Below are 22,597 nucleotides of genomic sequence, written 5' to 3' on the forward strand. Positions count from 1 at the left end.
GAGCTTGTAATAAAATAAAATAAAATATCTTGTAGGGGAGGCTGTTTTATTGCAACAGAGGCTCACTCATTAATGGCAATGTGAGAAAATGTGTTACTATAGTTTGTTTTTCATTTTTTGAACAAGAATTGTTTGTTACCTGCACAGGAAAACAAGAAAACTGTCTCTGGATATTTGTAACTAACGCTTTATAGGAAAAATGCATTTAAAAATGTCATCATCGTATTGCTTTTCTTACTGTTACTTAATTCATATTAATCCTTCACTTTTTGAAGATTTGACGAGAACACTTCAGCAGCCAGTGTAACGTCGTATTGTAACTCCAGGGTCGACGATGGTCATAAACGAGCAACTCCTCTTTGGCAAAGTGACCGCGAGTGTTCTTTTCCATTTTGAATGAAAAATAAATAAATAAAATAATAAAGCCTCCGTGTTGGATTAATCAGCGCGTCCGAGGATGTAATTGCAGTGCTGGAGTCAAAAGCTGTAAGAGCAGATAATGAACACATGGCCATGAGGCTGCCAACATGCAGGGCAGAAGAAATGACAAGTTACAAAACTGTGACTTCAGCATTATTTAAAGCCGCACTAGGAAATGAGGGCACTTTGAAATTACTTTCAACAACAGCGCCATTTGTTGAAGCAAAAGTTACTTCCATCTCACTAGTGACAACATGAAAACAAAATAACCTGTCAGGCTAGCCGGTGGGCGAGGAGGAGGTGGACCCAGAATGCGAGGAAGCAGGGCAAAGGGTAAACTAAAGGGAATTTATTAAATTAATCAGACGAGGACAAACAACGTGGCGTGGACAAACAAACGTGGCAGGGTGCAAAATAACAAAGACAAACTAAAAGTGACTAAACAGAACAAAAAATGACAAATAACGAGGACCGTGACAAACACTAGGGATCGTGGGCATGAGCGAGAAGGAGGGTGGTCGTGGAAAGTCCATAACAGGGCGTAGCAGGAGAAATGTTCCGACGCTGAGCTGTCGGCAAGGGGTGGATAAATAGTCCGAGTAATCAGGGGAGCAGATGGGAATCAGGTGCGTGATGGTTGACAGGGAACAGGTGCGTGGCTGGTGAGGACGAGACGGCTGAGAGGGAAACGACCCTACACAGCTGACAAAACAATAACAAAAAGGCACATGGCAGGAAGGAGGGAAGAAAACAACAACAAAAACACAGACATGCCCGACACGGGTCATGACAGGACCACTAAATTCAATACTTTCATTTGTAATTTTGACCACCAGCTGGAGCTACTTTTTTTTTAATTATACATTCAAAACATGCATGAAAACGTCAAAATGTTAACTGCATGATGATGATGATGATGATGAAGAGTGTGCTGCTATTTAAGAATAAAGTGTCCTATCAAGTCAAGTCTTTACACTCAAGTCGCCTCTGTTTTGACCTCAAATAAATAATACAAACCACCATCTTATGACGCCCTAGAATTATTTAAAGTGCCCTGATTTTACAATTGAAAATGGATGGATAGATTAAAAGTTCAATTATTGAATTATTTCCTTATCTAAAGGCGACAGTTGTACATTGCTGCCCCCGGGTGGACACATACCAAAAAAAAAAAATCAACGATGAGGAAAATATTTGCTCCAAGTGAAACGGTAAACGTCATAGCTTTATTGCATTCAAATGGTCACACTAAAATACACAATCTATTGTCAGTAGATAAAATTGGAAATAATATAATTTGAGGAGATAATTTTTTTTTTATTAAAGCACACACATCGTGTGGAAAGTGGATCGTCCCGGACACTGCAGCGATATTATACGTGCAATATCTGCGAAGCTGCGACGGCGTGCAACTGCCATTTCAATTTGCACAACTAGTAGCCAGCGGTTGGCCACTCCTGCAAACCAGATGCAAAATCCCACGCATTGGGCGACAGTTAAGAGTGAATTTGGCCGTTTCATTCGTGCGACCGGCCTTAGCCAACTTGGTTATTTGCAGACTTTTATTAACTCTACAAATCACATTTGGTGTGAACAAGCATCAATCAGTAATGCGACTGTAAACTAAAAGTTTGAATCTTGCAATATTGACCACTAACAGCAGAGGTCGCAAGACTACATACAGTATCCAATCACTCCTATAATAGAGTAAGTAACAGTATCATTATAATGATACACAAAATAAAAAGCATGAGTGCACAAAATTGTATAATTAAATAATTTATTGAAGGGAATCAAGTCATAGAAATTTACTTTTTTTTTGAACGTGTTACGTTTTGTAATTTTGTTTAAAAAAAAAAATCAAAGTACTGCCAACATAATTTACAATATAAAAGTAACTACAATGATGGATATTCCTTGACACTGATACAAACCAGTTTTGCTTTGGGGGAAAAAAACAAACAACAACAAAGAATGAAAACAAAATGAAAATAAAGTTACAAAACTAAAAATGAATTGATTTCTTAACTTTAACTGAACTAAATCTAAATTCAGCATTTTTAGTCATTGCACAACTTGTCATCCGTACTCCCTTTCAATAAGAGAAAGACCCAATCTTCTGACAATGAAAACTCTATACACAATGAAATTTACAAACAAGAAACATAAATTAAAAACAAATAAAGAAATCTTCTTTGCATGCAAATTGAATAGTTCAGTCTTGTGTTGATTCATAGCCAGTAACAAAGACTCTTGCTTAACAAAAAAAAGGCAAAAGGAAAAACAAAACAAAGCAAAAAAAAAAAAAAGTCAAATAAATAAATAAATACGTGCGGACCCCCTGGAATACCATAAAATCAAAATCCCCCCTCCTAGCCTTGTGTACACAATGTGGGCAGTACTGCTGCTCATGCACCACCATGTGGTCGTCAAAGGACTGAAAGGAATAGGAAAAAATGTTCCCCGCCACTGCTTGAAAGAAATGTTCCGAAAATGTGCTTTACCATCATCTTGTATGAAGACACAAAATTCTGATGTGACTTTAGAGCAGCTAAGCCTTTTGGTGGACTGTCAAAGCACCGCTATGACCAGTTCGGATAGGTCACGAGTAGATGGTGATGACCTCGCGCCCGCCGCCTCGCACTAGCAGCACTCTTTCCAAACCTTCCGTTAAAACCTCCAAAAACTCCATATCTGAAGTGGGCAAAAAAAAAAAAAGTCAAGGGAACAACAACACAAAGGCTCTCATTGTGTGTCCGACTATTGCCACGGCGGCAAAAAGGATACAGTTCTCGTCTCCGTCTGTGTCACGAGGCGGTCCCGGCATGTTGAGGAGCACCAACCGAGCGTCGTGGGACCTGTTGACGATCACCTCGTTCAGCTTGACGGCCGTGTGCATGCGCCGCACATTGGACTGGTCCCTAGGGTTCAAAAAAATAAAATACTGTATCCTCACGAACATAAGGCGCCATCTCAGTTATGGGTGTTATTTCTGTATATAAATGTCATTTCCACTTAAGTAATCGTCTTCAAGGTGACTTTTACGTCTAATTAAGTTGTTTGCAGTGAACTGCTAACTTGTATTTTTACTCAGGTATCGCTTTCAGAAACTTGAAACAAGACCGGTTTGCTCATAGGTGTGCACAAACTCTCCATATGGTGACTGAGTCTTTTAATGTCCAGAAGTTGTGACTCACGGTTTGAGGCTCATGAGCTCTCTGAAGTTTTCTGGCGCGTTAGTTCGGATCCTCTTCTCTGCCTCGCATTTCTCCTTCGTCCACGTCCTCTGAACGTTCTCCGGCAGAGGACTGTCCAACGTGTCCTCCTCCTCATCCGAGTACAAACTTCCCATTCGCACCAACAAGTGTCTGTCCTTAACAAGTTGGGCCTGTGAGAAAAAACGGGTGCAAGTCAGACTTCCGGATGTGCACATCTTGACGAGACTTTTGCGTGTGCGTTACCTCTCTTTTCCGCTCTGCGCCGGACAGTCTCATCTGCCTCAGCATCTGGGATCTCTGCTCCATCATCAGCGTGCGCTCGTAAGTATATGCCGAGATATCGCTGTCATGCTGAAATGCACAAGTGCGTTCTTAATTCATAGCATTCACTATATTAGCAGCAGAAGATAAAAGCCCGCATGGATCACATAAGTCTCATGTATGGAAACTAGAGGCGAAACTAGTCTCTCTCTTCTCCCAACACCAACATTCGCGACAGACTTGACAAGGAAGCTGCGAACATATTCTACGAACATGCCGCCTCTGCAAAGGCTAACTTCAAAATAAAGCTTACCAAATAATACATTGAGTCATTGATGCCAATAAAATAGCTTTAGTAAACTTTTATTTGGAAGTTGGCCCCCTGTGATGGCGTAACGGCTTCCGTTTTAGACTTTCCCGACTTGCTTTGTCGCAGTTTTAATTGACATGACATAGGTGCCATGAACAACACAACGCCACCCCAAAATCATATTTAGTCGCTAATTTAAGTTAACAAACCGCTAGTTAATTAGCAGCAAGCTGTTAGCATTAGCAACACGCTCCTGGCTGGTAGTTCGACAGCTGTCCCTCGGCTTACTTTTTTTTGTACAGCAAATTAATCAAAATTGTGTCAATCAAATCAGTCAATTATAAATAGCCCTTGATTTATCTCTCTTATCTTATTTATCGCTCCGCAAGAGATCATCCTCTTACCATCTCAACCACTTCCACTTCAGCCTCTATCCTCAGCTGGTAGAGGAATGTGGCGAGATCCTTCTTCATCTGGATGCTGTTGTCATCCATCTGGGCTACCGTGAAGATACGCATTCTGCACTTTCGCCATACCTAAGAAAAACAACGCTCAAACTTACTTGCCAAACTCTCATCCAAATCGCGTTATTGATAAGATTGGTGTTGTTTTACTTTATGTTGCTTGAGCAGGAAAGGCAGCAGCATGAGCATCCCCCCGTCGTGGACGATCCACCACACGTCAATGCTGCCGTCAGTGAAGCGCTCGTGGTTGCTCGGGTAGAACGACACGTTTTTGGGCACCATTAGAGCCAGGTGGGCCGCAGTGGTGCAACGGACTGTGTCTGTGCGCAGATGAGAACATGAAGGCCATTAAGGGCGTAATTGACGCATAGCGGCCCAGGACACGAGGCTGCAAAGAGTCATAATGTTCCAATATACAATATAGCAGCCCGCAATGTTCACTTCATGGTTCAAAATTCAAGAGCAACTAATTATTCAGTTCATTTTTAAATTTAGGTCTTTAGAAGTGACACAGAGCAAAGCGCAGAGTGGATTTATCAATGGTGAGATATCGTTCAATGCAAAGGTAGTTTATGTTGAGGCGTTAATTGACAATCCGTTCAAGCTTCAAATAAATCAGGAAACGTGTAACAAAGAGTGCTCCATAAAGGAAGTTGGAAGGAAAAAAATGTGAAGTTTGCCATAGAAATGCACTGTAAATGCTTTTTAATGAAGCTATGGTAGAAAACATTCATTGAGGTCTTTTAAAGTAGTGGTCCCCAACCATCGGGTCGTGGACCGATACTGGGCCACTGGCCACTTTGGACTGGGCCGCAAAAATGAAAAAAAAAAAAAAAGGGTAATGAAATGAGTAACGATAGCACATACAAAGCCTGCTAGTCACAGTGCTGCGAACAACCCCCCATCCCTGCTCGTCACACTATGCCGCCAGAACCCGTCCGCAAAAGTTATGCAGTTGTATGAGACGGTACGTGGCGAAAAAAAGGTTGGAACCACTGTTTTAAAGCAATTGTAAATTACAATTTCGCAAATCTTTTTCTTGAGCTGCTTGTTGTTTCAGCACTTCTAGGAAGCTACTTTTTATTTATTTCCTGAGTTTTTAAAATGTCACAGAAACGCAGCTGTGTTTCAAAGGCTTACTTATAAAAGTCTTCCAAGCACGAGGGTCCTCGCTTTGCCTCCAGCCGTAAGGCCATCCCATCATCACCGTGTTGTGCTTCATGCCCCCGAGCCCGCAGGACTGGATCAGGTGGACGATGCCCTCCCGCACTTTGGTCGCCACCACCACCTGACAGAAACCCTTGACCCTCTCGATGTCCATCATGTTCTTGATGGTCTGGCAGTGATTAATCAATCAATCAAGTTAATGCTCCATTCATCACCACCTTCTGCTCTTACGCAATCCGTTGACAAATGTCTTCATTGACCTGCTCTGCTGCTTGCAGTTCCCCGTAACTTTCCAAGAAATTTCCCTGGATGACAGATCCCACGATGGTAAGACCCTTTCCCGCTTTCAGCTGCGAGGCAAAGGTCAGCAGGCGGGGATATTTGATATGGAGGTCTTCATCCAGCTTTGACAGAACCAGTAGTTGAGGTCTGTGGGGCCAGTCAACAGGGACAGAATTACTTCCAAGATGATTTTGTCTGACAGAATCGTAAAGAAAGACATCAGCGTAGCCGTACCTCCAGTTCTTCGTGTGGGGTGGTCCCACTTCTAGCCTTAACAGAGCGTAGCGTGCAGCACTAAGGGAGAGTCCTCTGATGCCGTCTCCCCACTCCTTTTCTGCTCTGTTTGGATGAGCGGAAAAAGGCAAGGCCGTGTAATGCGGTAAAATGAAAGGAGGACATAAGAACCGAACAGCCATCAAGCTATGGACATACCCCTGGTACTCAATGTACTTGTAGATCATCCCAGCAATGCCCATGGCCACAATAGCATAATACCAGGAGGAGATGAACATCAGGGCCAAGCACATGCTCATCCCAAGGAAGGATAGAGTCCTTTGTGGAACATAATCAACAATGCATTGCAACTGGCACGCTTGTTGGCCAACATCGTGCTCATTTAATCAAATATAGTCTTAGACTCTTGAGCAAAGCTTTTGATGTTGTTCTCACCAGTGGTAATATCTGAACCTCGGCCTCCAGTTGGGGGTGCGCAATAATGTTTGCACGGCACAGGCCAGGTTAACAAAGAGATAGCACATCAGGAAAAACCTGTGAACAAACAAAAATGTCTGAACAGAATAAAGAGGAAACAGCCAAAACATTACGATCGAATAAAAGAAGTGAATGAAAAATTATCCCAGTTGTAACTCCCCCGAAATCTATGCACGATTATTGATACATTTATACCACTTCTGAAGCAATAATGCTCGCTATCTATTTTATTGGGCTTATTGATTGAATCTACAAAGACATTCACCTTCAAGTTGGGCTGAACGATTTTAGGGAAAAAATGTATCGCTATTCTTCGGACGTATATTGCGATTTTATTCGCAATGTACAGTGACATTTACAAATATGACAGAAACTACCATGAACAACAAAAAAACTATTACTGTAATAATGCAAATACACTAAAAAGGTTTTGTGAGGGGTGCAGTTCTTTCTCAAGTTTTTAAAAACTGATTTCTGACAAGTAAAATTTTGTATATATGTGTAATTGTAGATATGAAAATGCATTTTTTTAAAACCCCAAATGTTTTGCATTTCGTAATAATGTACATTTTCTTTGTACATACATGTCAGATTATATGTCAATAAAATTAGCAAAGCTTAATTGATTCAAATATATAATTTCAACCATTATTATTGTGTAGATAGCAAATCTCAGTACTCTCAAGTGAAAAATAGTGCAAATATTATTGTTGAGATTATAAATATTTAATATACGATTGACACAGACCTCTTCATAATGATGACGTCAGCTGTTTACGTCTTCGGGTCTGAGAGCGTCTGCTAAATTGCTAATGTAGCTGTCGTCTTATTTTATGTCAAGGATATGTCTTGATTGAAATAGAACGCATCTGTTCAAAGCTGCTGGCTTTCCGCCCTAACGTGGTTCTAGCCAGACTTCTGTTAAAAGTTAACTGTAAAAAAACAAAAAAAAAACAACTCGCAGCTTTGACGATCTCGAAATCGCTGAGATCACGATTTTGGTCCCAAAACAATAAAACGTTTAGCCCCCCCCTGCAAGTCAACTCACATGGAAAGGATAGGAGCCACCATATCCAATGAGGCAATCAGGATACCAAGCTCAGCTATCAGGCCAGTAAGCAAGAGGGCCCATGTCGGTTCGCCGTTGGTCTTCCCATGGCCAAACACCTGAAACCAAGAAAAATCATCAGCAATGCACAAATCCTCCATTATTAGACTTTAGGCTTGAGAGCTAGGTCTTCTGTTATAAAATATATAATCATCAACGTGAAATATCTCACTCTGAGGAAAGGGATGATATTGTCCTTGGCGATGGCCTGAAGAAGTCTGGGAGCTCCAGTGAGCGTCTGCAGACCTGCACCCACCGTGGAGAAGAAGGAACCGATGACAATAACCCAAGGGGATGGCCAGGACAGGGTTCCCACCACCAAATTGTTCCGAACGGCATCGCCAAACCTGAAGGTACAGACTGGGTGAATAGAACTTAGTCACTTCAATGGCGACTTGCAAATGGACTTACTTATCTCTTAGGACCACCCCTTCGACACAAGCCCCAAATAGGATAACAGAACTTAGATCTTGAGAGAAAAAGTCAAGGACTTTACCATGACAGTAGGTGAATTTACAACCAAAACATTTGACTTGATATGGTCAGCAAAAATCAGGATACAGACAAGCGTAGTGGTGGTAATAGCCAAGATGGTACCAATGGGAATGGACTTCTGTGCATCGCGGAGATCTCCAGACCTGTTGGAGCCTGCCATGATGCCTTCAAAAAGGTCAACAGGTCAATGAAATGGTTAATCTTAATGTCAAATGTCTTGGTGGTTGATGGAGTTCACTCGACATGTCACATTGGATAGTTTTTATTTTGGTGCAGATATTTATAAAGTGTCAGACATTTTACTTTTATGTTACTTTCCTCTTTAGTGCTGAGTAATTTGCGTATTATGTATTATGTACAGTATTAGCATCACCAAGAGACTGGAGTAGACATGACATTTTTAATGAGCGTTGAGTGTCCTAAGTTTACACTCTGCTCATTGCAAAATTGCCTTACACACAGGCGTCCGCCGGTCTGTGTTATGGATGTGATTATCAGCTGCACATGTGGAACTTTTCAGGTAAGACCCAGTATATGACGCCGTCTTACCTGTGGCCGACGGGAAGAAGATGCCCACCAGCAACATAAAAGATGTGGCGATGTCTGCAGACACGTACATGCCAAAGTTCTCTACGGTGCTGTGGGAGTCAACTGACGCGAGGCCGTCCTTCTCCAGTATCTCCCCTTTCTGCAGGTAGTCGCCCCATAGGTTGTCTGGCAGAAACAGAAGACATGGGTCAGTCCCCTTTTTTTTTTTTTTTTTTTTTAAATATATAGCTCTGCCGCCACTCAAGTTTTGGTGTCATAATTGTTTGCAAGGTTACTATTTTTGGACCTTGCGTCCAAGGAAGAACATATTCAGGATCTGGAACAAAATGTATTTTCCTATTTTGTTTCAGCATGCCAGTTGTGAGCATTGATACAGTACAAAAAGTGAAATCTTAAGTAAGATAGAATTTCCTAAATTTAACCAAAATTTGCTCAAGTTTGCTTTACGTTGTTTTTGGTTCAACTAAATTTCTAAATTTATCAAACAAGTTCATTCTACTTGTTTAAAGACACTTATTAACCTTATTTGAATTTAAAGACTTGGCATTGAATATTAATAGCTACCAAGAATGAGAGGACCCGAAGTGGGGTTTCTTAGGTCAACTTTTCTGATTTTAGGATTTCGCAGAATGTGATGATAAGATAAATGAAAAATAAAGGATGACAACAATCATACACAATGGAGGTTTAGCTTTATTTAGATGTGATATTTTGTCTTATTTACCAAGTTAAATTTTTCAATTTCCTGACATGAGATCTAAGTTAACCAAATACAAGAGAGAATATTTCTTTATTTTAAGAAAAATCGTTCAAAATATAGGCGCTTGAAAAATGTCATTACTACATATTTAAATTAAAAATATTTCCTTCAAGACTGTTGTGGTTGATATGGGCCTGGTATTTTTTTAAAAAATCTTGTCAAGGAAAATGTTCTTGTTCTCTTGTGCAGATCATTTTGCTTATTTGAAGTCAATTTTTTCTTAGTTAATACAATTTTCTTAATATTTCCAGTGGGCGTTTTGCAGAGTGAAAAAAATGCAGGCACTTGTGGCACGCGTCGTCACTTGTTAACAAAGTTTACTGCTTCTACATTTTACGATTAACCGTGCTTATCTTTTTACACGTTTACACATCACTACAGCAGCTATCGTCTTTACCTCTAAATATTCCACTAGCCAGTCCGGGAATGCCCTGGATTTCTGTGAGGTTATTCTGCAGGAAGTAGTCATCACACTGTGCACTGCTCATGTTCCCCGGAAGGCAAAACAAGTCCCACAGCTGACTGGGTGCTGTGACGTTGCCTGTGGTGACGGTCTTTGCACACGCGTCAAAACGATCTCTGACCAAGGTCCTGTTGCCGAGCATGCAGATCCTAAAGCAATAATAAAAAATAAAATACTTCACTCAACTCACTCGGATGTACTACAGCCACATCGACTGTTCGACACAAACTTACGGGAACTCTGGCGGATGAGAAGCAGACTTGATTGCGCCGGCGTAGATGGAGACAATTGAGATAATGACGCAGGCGAGGAAGAGCGAGGCTAACTTGTTGACATATTTGACACCCACGAAAACCACCAAGGCCATGAGACTGAGGCAGAGGGTGCCGTAGACACGCATGTTGTTCAGCATCGCGCTATCGGTGCCGTGGTGGTCCGCAGCATGAAAGATGGCGGCCTGAGGCACCAGATATTGCTGAGAAAGGAGAGGGACGACATTGTCTCCATTACATGGCACTCAATGAAATACTAGATGTTTTTTTAAGAGCACTTTACTGTTAATTTAAAGGGATAATTTTTTTCTTGTCATTAAATATTGAGGTAATATTGAATTATTCAAATGAAATTTAAAATTTTGACCTCTTGAATAACACTTTCAAAATGTATTGTCAGTACAATACATAATGACATTACTTTAAATTGCATTTAACTAATTTATTTCAATTATATTTAAGTAGTCAATTTAAATTATGAAAGTACGCAGTAAAAACAATATTTTTTTCATTGTCATTGTTCATAATTCAGTAATTTAAAATACTTTTAATACTTCTTTGCCTCTTCTTCATTCAGCTCCGCTGTAGCCTCTTTTTCTACGAAAGGCTGTGGTGCAGGCGGAGAGACTGTTCACACGCGTCTGTACCTTAGCCAATCAAGACGCAGAACATAATGCACTTTTTTTAAAAAAGAAAAAAAAGCCCCCAAAAAAACGGCACTAAAAAAATTCCATGAAACAGCGAAGCTGTTGTTGCTGCTGAAAGGTGAAGCGCATTATAACGACTGTATAGCCAATTATGAATGATTTTATATGATTTGTTCTTACAAATTAGCTTCATTTTAAAATCTGCTTTACTACTCTATTTATAAGATGTTTCGGAACATTACATTCTCATTTATCATATACGGTTATTTATATTGCCAAATTTAAATGATATTTTATAAAAATGATGATGATGACAATAATACGGTTAACATTTTCTCCACGCGAGCATTCTCTTTAAACTTCAAATTCATCTTTACAGATGGCCGGTGTGCAGATGGTATGTCTGACGTCTACCACCCACATCATGTGTCAGTCATTTTAAAGGCCCAATAATTACAGTCACCTCAGGTTAATTCTGTTCCTGAGAAGAAAAAAAAGGGGTTTGCCTTGGAGATGCAATATTAATTTAACCGGATGAATGACGTAGCCAGCATGGTGTCTACCAGAGCGAGGTCATTATTTGAGCAAACACAGCACATGCTCCTTCTTCTTCACAGAGAGACATGCTGTCGTTTTCAACACTATTGCATGGAACAAAATATGGTTCCTGTGCTAAAAAACTGACCAAGAATATTTCAATGGCTCCGAGGATGTACATGGCGGATGCAAAGGTGGTGCCCAGGTAGAAACACAGGCCCACAGCTCCTCCAAATTCTGGACCGAGAGACCGTGAGATCATGAAGTAGGCTCCACCAGCTAAGAAAAAAAAAGAAAAGAAAGAAAATACACCGTTACAAACCAAATGCTCGAAAATGCTGTTTTATGCCATTTTAATGCAAGGCTGTCACACTATCCGCGGGCAGAGTGATTCCCGCATTACCTGGAACAACGCCATTTGTTGCAATGGCACTCATCGATATGGCCGTGAGCATCGTCTGCAAAAGGGAAAGGGACATTGCAGTCAAAAAAAAAATAAAATAAAAAATAAACAGTTGGCACAGATGTCGTGAGGGAACATCTGTGCGTCACGCTAACATCCACCCATCAAAGTGACGTTCAGGCACATCGTCTTCCAACTGACTGAGCATAATCCCTCCTGAAATAATCAATATATTAATGGCGTGTCCTGGAAATACATACGACTACAAGGTTGATTATGTAAGGTGCTGGTGCGCAATGGAGGCGCGCTCTGCAGAAATCCAAGTCAAAGTGGTCACTATCGGCCACAGACTCAGGTCAGTTAGTATATGGAGCCCGCAGTTCAAAGTAAACATGGTGAAGCGGCATTCAGCCATTATGCTGCACACAAATAGAATAAGCTGCTAACAGACTTAAAGTCAGCCCGGAGTGTAAATGCTTTTAAAACCAGGTTAAAAACTTTGCTTTTTTTCCCTCACAACTTTGATTAAGATAATTTTTCTCCTTTTAGATATTTAGTAAACCACTTTTATTTCATTACTTTACTTTTAAATGTTTTTTAAGTTTTCTGTTAATGTGTTTAAATGTTGCCAACATACATTTCAGTAATTTTTGTAAAGTACCTTTGTTTTCTTTGCTTTGTTTTCATTTGCTTTTGAACGTTAACATCTGTGTTTGTGAATGCTTTTAAGGTGTTGCGTCTCTGCTTGTGTGAAGCACATTGAGTTGCCTTGTGTATGAATAAAACTGCCTTACCTTGCATATTAACTACAACACAAAATAGATTGTTGACCTCTGTGGCAATATCTTCGCAAAGGCGGAATTTTCAATACAGGGCAGGTGTACTAAACTTTGTGGCTCGTGAGTAGATTCTATTGACCGGCAGGCAGCAGGCACAGATTCATGACCCACATTGGTGTTGAATTCCACCCGGCATATGAGCCTAGTTTGTGTGTGTGCGTACTTACACATGTGCAGCACATGACAACAATCAGCAAGGACTGCACGATGCCGGCCACCCCGACGATCCACGTCAGCCGCAGGAACAGGATGACCCCGAAAATGTTCTGTAGGCACGGCAAGTAGACGCCCATCAGAGTGCCCATGTTGGGCGACTGAGGAGGGGGAGAAAGAGAGGGAGGGAGGATTATTGACAAATTCAGGAAACAGCAGTATTGACGATCATCATTGATCGGCGCACGCTTTAAAGGTCACTGCAGACTGTTCGAGCTCTTGCATGAACAGCGGACCCAATGCAGTCCACCCAACCAATTTTCGACACTGCTTGAACACATTAGGGTCACGGGTGAGCGGGAGCCAAATCCATCTGCCTTTCGGCGCGAGAAGCGCGGCCAATCACAGAATACAAACAAACATTGACAACTATGGAGTATTTAATGGCTTCAGTGAATGTAATGCGTATGTTTTTGTAATGTGGGAGCATACGTGAAAGAGCGAAAAAGCAAACACCAGACTAGAGCCAAGACTTGAACCCCAAACCATAGAACTGTGAAGGTGATATTACTATGGTGGTGGAATATTATGCTTCGTTACATCATAGAAAAGAGGCAGGCGCATCTCCACCCTGGCTGTTCACTACAATATGGCAAATAATACGCCGACATGAAGAACGCGTGTTTAGCCCGAATTTTGTAATGAGAAGCGGAACAGAAAATGGATGGATGGACTTATTCAGTCACAAAAATCTCCTAATCTCCCGGTGTGACAGTGCCCATGTCTGTCCTGCGCTATCAACAACATATTGTCACTGTCCTGTGGAAAAACACTAACTTAAAAAAAAAAATTACTAAATTGGACTTAATAGGACAGCAATGTGTCATGTTACCCTGAATAGCAGCTAAAAGATAAATGTGTGTAGGTACAAATGAAAATACAAAAGCAAAGCTTATGAAATTAATGAAATTAAACCCTCCTACAGTACCATTGTGTTGTACATGTAAACTAAACCATTGTATTCATTTGTAACAATTTTTTTACGAGGTGGAGGCTTAATTCAGTTTTCATAATGCCATACATTGAGTTAACTAAACAAAAATATTTTAAACATATACATGGAAGCATGAATAATGGGGAACAGAGCCGATATTTTTCCAGTAAGGACTTGTTTCATTTTAGATTTAAAAATGGAGTGTTATTTAACATTATGAAGTTTTGATTTGAGTTTATGCCACAATTTGGCAACTTTTATTGAAATGCAGTTGCATTTTTAACGTTCTCTCACACAAGCCCCAATTTATCAATTAATGGAGTTGTGTGCTCATATTTGCCAGTCTTAGAAATAATTCTGTACATGTCCGGGAGTTAAGCCTGAGTATGTCTTACTGTTTTATTATTTTGCAGGTAACTTGTAGTTACACTTGTTTGCAAGAATGTAAAAATGTTACTCAAAAGATTGTCTATAAAGTTAAATGAAAGGTTCAATGATGGCGACAGACATATTTAGAAATCCCAACAAACGCAGTCATGAATTGGAGGATCCCAAACCTTAGAGGGTCCATTGTATTCAAGCCAAGCTAGCCAGACAATCCGTCAGCGAGTTTTCATACAAAACTTGGCTGGGGAAAAAGGCCCAAAGGGGGGAGGATAATTTTACGAGGCGTCTTTGCAGCGTTCCACTGACCTTGGGAGTCTTTCTCCGTGAGGCCTCCGCGCTCTCCTCCTCCTCATGCTCCTTCGCTCCCTGGGTGATGTTTGTGTAGCTGACCAAGCGACTGAGCAGGGACGACACTTTGGGTCGGATGTCCAGCTCTTCCTGAATTCAGACAGTGGGGAGCAATGAAATAAAATTAGACAAAAAAAAAAAACAAAAGCTGATGTAGTTATTTGAATTTAACAGACAAAACACAACGTACCTCGAACAAGGCCAGGTTCCGATCGTAGAAGTCATTCTTCTTCTTCTCATCAGGACTGTTGAGAAATGGGCTGTCTTCTTTGTGATTGCCATGTCCTGTGAGCAAAAGTATTGGAACGTGTCACTAATGGTGTTTCTAGTTACTCAGGTGTGGTCTTTTAAGGCCTTTAAACACCAATCTGACGTCGTACCCGGCCTAGAGGTCGGCATGTTGGATCAGAAAATGACAGAAGAACACGCTGCAAAAGCTGACGGAGACGCGAGTGACTTTGGACCTTGTGCACATGCGTGAGAAGTAGTACCCCTCCATGCCATCAGTTAATGCGTGGGGGGGCATGTTCGTCCCATTCAACATGTAGAGTCGAGTCTGGCTTTTGCGGTGTGTTTCTGTCATTTTCCGGGCCGACGTGCCGACTGCAAGGACGGACGCGACAGTTGGCCAGATTGGTGTGCCGAGGCTTTTAACTGACTTCAACCCAATAAAGGATGCATTTCACCTCATGATGAGGAGGACTTAAAGGAGAAACCCCCAAAACAAACAAGAATCAATAAGTCTGATAAAGTCAATGGGTCGCTTGGCTTGATTTAGTCATTTCAAGTAAGGGTTATGCCACTATTGTTTTGTTTTTTTAAAATTTGAAGTTAATTTAATAATGTCTTTTCCGATACTTATGCGGACTTGAAAAGTGTGTGGCTACAAACAAAATATGCTCTGTCGGATCAGTCCCGAATTATTTAACAGATGTAAATAATGTAAGAAGGTATAAAAGATGGAATTCTGAACATTTTCTCAAGTTCATCTTTTAATCAAAAACCCAAATGTCTTCAGTTTACAACAAGCATAAAATAATTGTCCTTGCCGTTCTAATTTCATTTTTGGAGGGGACAATTTAGACAAGAGTCTTCAATTAACCGAACTCATGATTTGGTAATATGGAACAAAGCAAACTCTACACCAAAGGGCCAGAGTTGAGATTTGAACCACTCAATTTGGAGGCAGAGCTTAAATTTGGGCTATCTTGCGTTCCATTAAAGTGCTCCACCTGTCTCAGGTTTGAAGGGGACCCTCTCCAAACTGTAGGCTTCAGATCCTCTCTTAATTCATATATGGTTCCTTGACTAACATCTAATTCAAGTAACATTAGATGGCACTGAACCCAACACTGCCTAAAAACGCATGCATGCAAATGCACTAACCCAAAACTATACAAGCAAAAACTCCTGCATCCTCCTTATAAAAAACGAAAATAAATAAAAAGCTGTTTCAAGTTATAATCTCCTGCAGCACCAGTGGTTAAAAATAAATATGTCTCGTCCTCACTCACCTGAGCTGAGTTCTGCAGTGGTGCTGCTGCTGGTGTCACTGAGGCTCAGCATAGTTATGAGTGGTGTTGTGCACGCTGCACTCACATCACCGACCACGATCCAGGACACCCGTTCACCCTGGGTCAACACCCACAGCGGGGCCTGATCCAACACGTGGCGCATGAAGCGGCAGTGTTCATTGATGTAGCAATGAGCCTTGTGTTATCTTCCACAAATGTAATGGTGTCTCAGAGAAGTGCATACTGTATGCTACTTCGGGACAGAACCAGCAACTGAATACATGTAGTTTTTTAGCAACATCAAAATGTTTCACAGATGAGTTGGAGCAAGGTGAAGAATTACAAAGAGTCCAACACTGTCATCTAGTGTCCATTTGGAGTCAATGCATTAGTGCAATATATGAAACGGTTCACCAGACACAGAATCAAGCTCCTCCCATGGGCATCTCAGTTCCCAGGCCTCAACCCCATTTAAAACCTGAGGAGGGACTAAAAGTGAGGATAAAGGAGAGGACCGGGGTTTCTGGATGATTTGGAGCAAGGAATGGTCAAAGTACAGTACTCATTACAGTACAGAAACAGCTCTTCCTAAAGTACAAAATGACGGAAGATTGAATACTTATTCAGGGAAAGTGTTGGTGCCAGTCTTATTGGATCTCAGCACACAATTTTTGATTGAATTTGTTACTTTGTGACCATTGGACGTTCTAAAACAGATCAAAAGGCCATGACATTGGGTGTCCCGCCAAAGTCAGTCCTTGGACCCTTTCTGTTCAGTTTGTATATGTTCCCTTTGAGTCAAGAACACCAATGTTGCTTGTCACATTTTTGCAGATGACACATCTTTCAATGTCCTCAAATGACAGCAGGTCAATGAACTTATTGTACAGACCAAAATAACAACTGGATGAATGAACTGAAAAAAAAAAGGTAATTGATTTCAGCAGTAAAGAGGCTTGCTGTTAGAAAACACTTGGAGTCACTCTCTTGAGAAACCAAGGACAAAGTCTGAAATCTCGGAGTGCTGTTAGACTCAGACCTGACTTTCAGCAATCATAGAAAATCAATCAATGGAAGTTTTTTTCTGACTCAATGAAGTGTTGTATGCTCCAAACAGATCAGGGAAAAAATAATCCATGAATTTATCTCCAGTAGACCTGATTATTGAGATCAGAACATATTACTCCAGTCCTATAGGTTTTACACTGGCTCCCAATGAGCTGTACAACACATTTTAAAATTCTGCCCCTGGTCTAAAAATCACTTACTGGTTTGGGTTCTGAATGCATTAAATAAATGCTGACTGACTATAAATCCAGTAGGACTCTAAGGTCCGCATATAGAGGTCTGTTGGGATGATGATAATGGGATAAATTTCACGCTTTAAACTGCAAACTACACAAAGTGTCTGGGAGAATGTCCTATGGCACATAAGTTCGACTGTATGTGCACAAGTGCAAAAAATACGGATGAAAACATCTAAGAATGGCTAAGAGCAAAACATTGGACCATACTGAGTCACAAAGGCTCTTATATCTAAAAACATCGCTTGGATAAAGTCAACTTTGCTGTCACGGGATTAATTGCAGCTCCGGTGCATAGAACTGTCAGAAAAGTGTTGATGATAACCCCAAAATGTCAGAAAAGTCACATTAGCATTTTCAGTGTGTGCTTTTACAAACAGATCAATTACAGGAAGAGATAATATTTGCTCGTCACATCTATTCTGAAGTCAAAAACGACACAACAAAATATTTAACTTCTTATAAGAGAACATAGAGTATTTTTTGTCTTGGGAAGAAAACAAGACTGTTTTTTCTTTTTTCTTGGCTGTGTTGCAGCCGCATTCTGCACTCTGTGAACGGTGTGTAGCTTTTCATTGGAAAAGCCTCTTATCTGCTAAACTTCCCCTATAATGATTGAATTAAAGGTTTAACACTGAGAAGCAGATTAGTTCAATCTATTTCCCATTTAATACACTTTCTACTCCACCGCATAAATACTCTGATATCCCCTCCAAATATAGGAAGACTCCCAAATTCTACACCCAATAATCAGCTTTTCTTTGACGATACCGTATTGGCTGATAATGCACTTTGCGCTAGTAAAGGCCCTCTCCAAAATAATCACCAGGTGCACTTAAATTAATAAACAGCAATCCGTGACCACCTTCCCCGCGCCACGATGAAAAAAAAATGGCTGTTTTTATTTACAATGTACAATTTAATAAGTAAAACATTCTATGGGATTATAAAAAAAATGGATCATCACCAGATTACTAATACAAATCAATAACATGCTGCAGGGCAGTATATAAACATTCCCATAAACTTTATTATGCGGGAAAATATAGTATATAATATATTTAGTGTATATCTTGATATGTGTTTTATAGTATCAGCGTATAAACTAAGCACAAGTCTTCATTTGTTACACTTTGGTTTTTATAACAAATGTCGCTTTAGCTACAAGCTCATGCAGACTCAGTGTAGAACAACATCTGAAGAATGCTAACCTGCTGAGATGCACAGCAAAACATATTAGCGCTGATCTGCAGTAATGATGAGCAAGTGCGGCCACAGCATGATCTGATACACTTGGAGGGGGGGAATGTTTACAGGGAAAGGCAACATTTTAAAATTAATTTCGTGATTTATTCTTTTTTTGTTGTTGTTTTTTTTTTGCCAGGAGCATTTGAGGTTAATAACACACCATTATTGTGTAAACTAAAATAATATTTTATTACACTTATTCAAAAAATAAGTATAAAGAAGTAAAGTTGATGTTCATGGCTGTTCTTCAAGGTACATTCAAGTAATACACCAATACAATTCAAAAGTAGAACTTCTGAGGGTACCACGCGATTGAAAATGTTGGACACGACTCAGCAATACGGTTTGCCGCTTTTCTACGCCGCAGCGCTCCAACTGCAAACTATCCGCCCAATGTGGTGTATGAATGGGAGTGCTCTTCTGGCTCTACCACAATGACAGTAGTGTTATGGCGGGCGGCAGTTTCTGGGCCAGACAGAGCTGTGTTCGGAGACTTAGGATGACGTTCAACTGTGTCATTTCTTCCCTGGCTACATGTACAAGATCTTCATTCCCACAATCTAACATAAAATTACAGACATTCACATGTACTTTCCTACTTAATACTCATGAGAACACAAAGTTTCTTTCTGCAATGAACAAAATGTAAAACAAAGGCAAAAGCAAATCTCCAGCACAAAAACTATAACAACTACAATCAACAAGGTCCTCTGCCACATCTTTTGCATTGATATTATTGCAGTACATCTCTATGGCGATCTGGCAAACTGTTTACATGGCCTTATTATAGCATGCGCCTGCTCTCATTCACCGCAGTCTCACTTCCTTTTTCGAAAGCATGTAGTCTAGTCATCAAGGGAGTTGCCTGTGAACTGGGATGTCAGTGCTCCGGGAAGTTGTCTTCGGGCAGTAGGTGGGGTACACCCCGAACCGGTGTCCAGCCAATCTCAGGGCACACAAAGGTAAATAACTAACCACGCTCACAAACACACCTATGGGCAATTCAGGGTGCTCAATCAACCTACCATGTATGTTTTGGGATGTGGGAGGAAACCAGAGTACCCGGAGAAAACCAACACAGGTACGAGGAGAACATGCAAACACCACACAGGAAGGCAGGAGACGGAATCGAACGCTGAATCTCTGAAGTGTGAGGCCATTGCGCAAGGTAGTCATTCACTGTGCTTACTTAAGTGCTGTCAAGTGATTAATTTTTTTTAACTAATTAATCAAAAAAATTCATGATTAATCATGATTAATCTCATTTTTCAACTACTATTTTTTGCGAAGCTTATAACAGATATTTACTTGAATAATATCTTGGAATTGATGCAAAATCACCAAATATGAAGTATATTTAATTCAAAGACCGTTATAATGGCTTTCTTGGATTCTTGAATACGATCTAAATGGAGACATCTTTGCAGACATTTAATTTCTAAACATTTCTCAAAACAGCCCACAAGCGCCACACTCCAGCAGTGTTGGTTTGCAAGGCCCAGTGGTAACTTAAACAACGTGTTTTGTTATGAGACGTGCTAAGGACAGCTAATATGGCACAATATTTGCAAAGTATGCAAACTATTTTGAAGTAAATAAAATATGCCCATATATATATATATTTTTTTTTTTTTCATTTTTTTTTAAGCACAGACACTGTGTGGTTTTGTTTAAAGTGAGGCCTTTGGTTCTGTCAGATTCATTTCAGAGACCGCACCCAATGTGAGTCTTTTATTCCTTAACATGCGTTTGTTTCCTTGAGCCCGTGCACAAATCCCACATAATCACACTCCTCTTGCCTCACTCCCTCTTTTTGTTTTGGATCCTTCCCTCTTCTTTCTTGTGTGAACAGGATAGAAACACGTGAGTGACAAGCTGGGGCAGAAAAGTGCTGCAGCCCATTTTGGTTCAAGCAAATCCTCCCTTGGCACAAAGACAAGAGCACCATCTTTTGTACCAGGCTCCTCTTGAGGCCTTTTTTGTGCGTGTGCGTGGTGAGTGCTATCAACGCGCAGCTGTCCCACCTCCACAAAGCAGCCCCACCCCCCAATTGTGTGGTTCTCACCCGTTTCCAACAGATTCCGGGTTTAGCCTACTTTGGAAAAAGTTTTATAGTGATTTGAAGACAGATGGGAGCTCGAAAAAAATGGTTTCGGAGCTCGGTAATATCGCCATGGTAACCGCCCAACCAGCTGTTCAGAAGAAGGACTCGGCACACTGGGCTAATCGCCACTAATTCAACACTTCGAAAAAGTTGCGCCTCGCGTCTTACCGTCAGAGCTGACGGTGTCTTGATTATCCGGTGGACCACCGTCCCCGTGGTCCACCGAGTTGATCCCCTCCAGACTGTCATAGCCAGACTGGGCTCGATCCCTCACGGGTACCACCGTAAAATGAGGCATGTTTTCATCCCCAACTCCAGCTGGGCATAGCAGGCTAGCTGTTAGCTCCTCTTCCCACTAACAGCAACTACATTCCACTAGTCTGCGCTCATTTCCTCTGGAGCGGTTCTGCTTGCACTCCACGCCCACGGACCGGCCCCCCCACTCCCGAGGTGGAGTTCTTATGCTTGGGAAAGGAGCAAAGACGGAGTGTCCAAAGTTATGGAGGACTGAAAGTGCCAAATAAATAAATACACCATGAAATGTTTAATTAAAATTGTAATTAAATAATTAACTGTTTCATTCATTAGCTATTTAATTAGATAAATAGATACACCATTAAATGAGAGATTTGAGTTAGTCAGCTTTTAGCCCCGCCCACTAATTTTGATGGGCGAGTTTGACGGATAAAATTCATGAACACTGCAACACGGCACCATGAAATAATTAATTAAATAGATGAATAATTATGTATATTTTTTTACATATAATCATTGGGAATTCAAATTGTGAATGACACATTGATTTATTTAATTCCACATGTTATTAGTAAATGAAACATTTCATTAATAACGCTTTTTTTTATTATTTAATGGTGCACTTATTTATTTATCTAATTCTTTATTTAATGAATGAATGAGACAATTAATTTATTAATTACAATTTTATTATATATATTATATTATATTATAATTTAGTAGTTTATTTAATTTTGTCACTTTCAGCCCTCCATACAAGTGGTGTTGGGTTATGTGAAGTCATCCTTCCTTTGCAAAGTTTAAAGTGTGACCCGAGCTTGGCTTGTGTGAGCAATGTACATCCTGACTTCAGCCAACAGTCAACGTTGTGTGTTCAAGGTCCGGGCAGTCCCTGCTCTGTGGGCCTTTTGGCTGCTACGTGGCAGTCTGGTGGGAGAGGGGGAAGGCCAGAATCAATGAGAGCTTTAAAAAAAACCGAAAGAGTTTGCACAACCATTAAACTCTTCACCCAAGCTCTCCAAGACTGATCTTAAAACCATAAAAGCGGTGGATCAAAGCAGAATGTCTGTTGTGAAGGCCCTCAAAGAGCTTGACAACAACTCTTTTTGGGTGGCACTTTATGAGGTCTCTTCTACTTTTATTGTTGTATGGCTCGCCAGTCTTTGGAACATAGTGCCCAATTTCGATTTATTACCCGCCATGTGACTGCCTGCATTGACAAAGGACATAAAACACGAAACTTTGTTTGGTCTTTTAGGGTGGAAAACACTCTTTTGTATTTGATTTTATGTTTACAGTAAACACCTTGAATAAAAATACTTGGACTTAATGACAAAAGCCTGACCTCAAACTGACTCAAGAACGCAAAAGCTAGATGTGTGTT

The 22,597-nt window shown here is 40.6% G+C and overlaps 2 protein-coding genes across 3 annotated transcripts in view; both read right to left on the reverse strand.

The window, feature by feature from the left end:
* Nucleotides 1–2,026, reverse strand: part of LOC148336998 (uncharacterized) — a 59,709-nt gene extending 57,683 nt beyond the window's left edge. For both annotated transcript variants that reach the window (XM_088297183.1, XM_088297182.1), the window contains exon 1: nucleotides 691–2,026. The gene's annotated coding sequence lies outside the window, so the exon portion shown is untranslated. The remainder of the gene's footprint in view (nucleotides 1–690) is intronic.
* Nucleotides 2,027–2,183: 157 nt separating this feature from the next.
* slc12a4 (solute carrier family 12 member 4) lies at nucleotides 2,184–21,376 on the reverse strand. The gene is made up of 24 exons (XM_088297172.1): nucleotides 21,127–21,376; nucleotides 14,979–15,073; nucleotides 14,747–14,878; nucleotides 13,074–13,220; nucleotides 12,068–12,122; nucleotides 11,813–11,943; nucleotides 10,442–10,683; nucleotides 10,143–10,357; nucleotides 8,986–9,150; nucleotides 8,503–8,601; nucleotides 8,353–8,410; nucleotides 8,114–8,288; nucleotides 7,882–8,000; nucleotides 6,792–6,890; nucleotides 6,555–6,674; nucleotides 6,357–6,461; nucleotides 6,101–6,269; nucleotides 5,814–6,009; nucleotides 4,824–4,993; nucleotides 4,614–4,745; nucleotides 3,882–3,989; nucleotides 3,618–3,808; nucleotides 3,208–3,341; nucleotides 2,184–3,114 (listed from the first exon to the last, which is right to left on the reverse strand). The coding sequence occupies exons 1-24, from the start codon at nucleotides 21,254–21,256 to the stop codon at nucleotides 3,023–3,025; spliced, it is 3,279 nt and encodes a 1,092-aa protein (XP_088153298.1). The 5' UTR covers nucleotides 21,257–21,376; the 3' UTR covers nucleotides 2,184–3,022.
* Between the last annotated feature and the right edge of the window lie 1,221 nt (nucleotides 21,377–22,597).

This window comes from Idiotropiscis lumnitzeri, chromosome 5 (assembly GCF_059441095.1).
Source record: "Idiotropiscis lumnitzeri isolate Australia: NSW breed Sydney's pygmy pipehorse chromosome 5, RoL_Ilum_1.0, whole genome shotgun sequence".
Lineage (NCBI taxonomy): Eukaryota > Metazoa > Chordata > Actinopteri > Syngnathiformes > Syngnathidae > Idiotropiscis > Idiotropiscis lumnitzeri.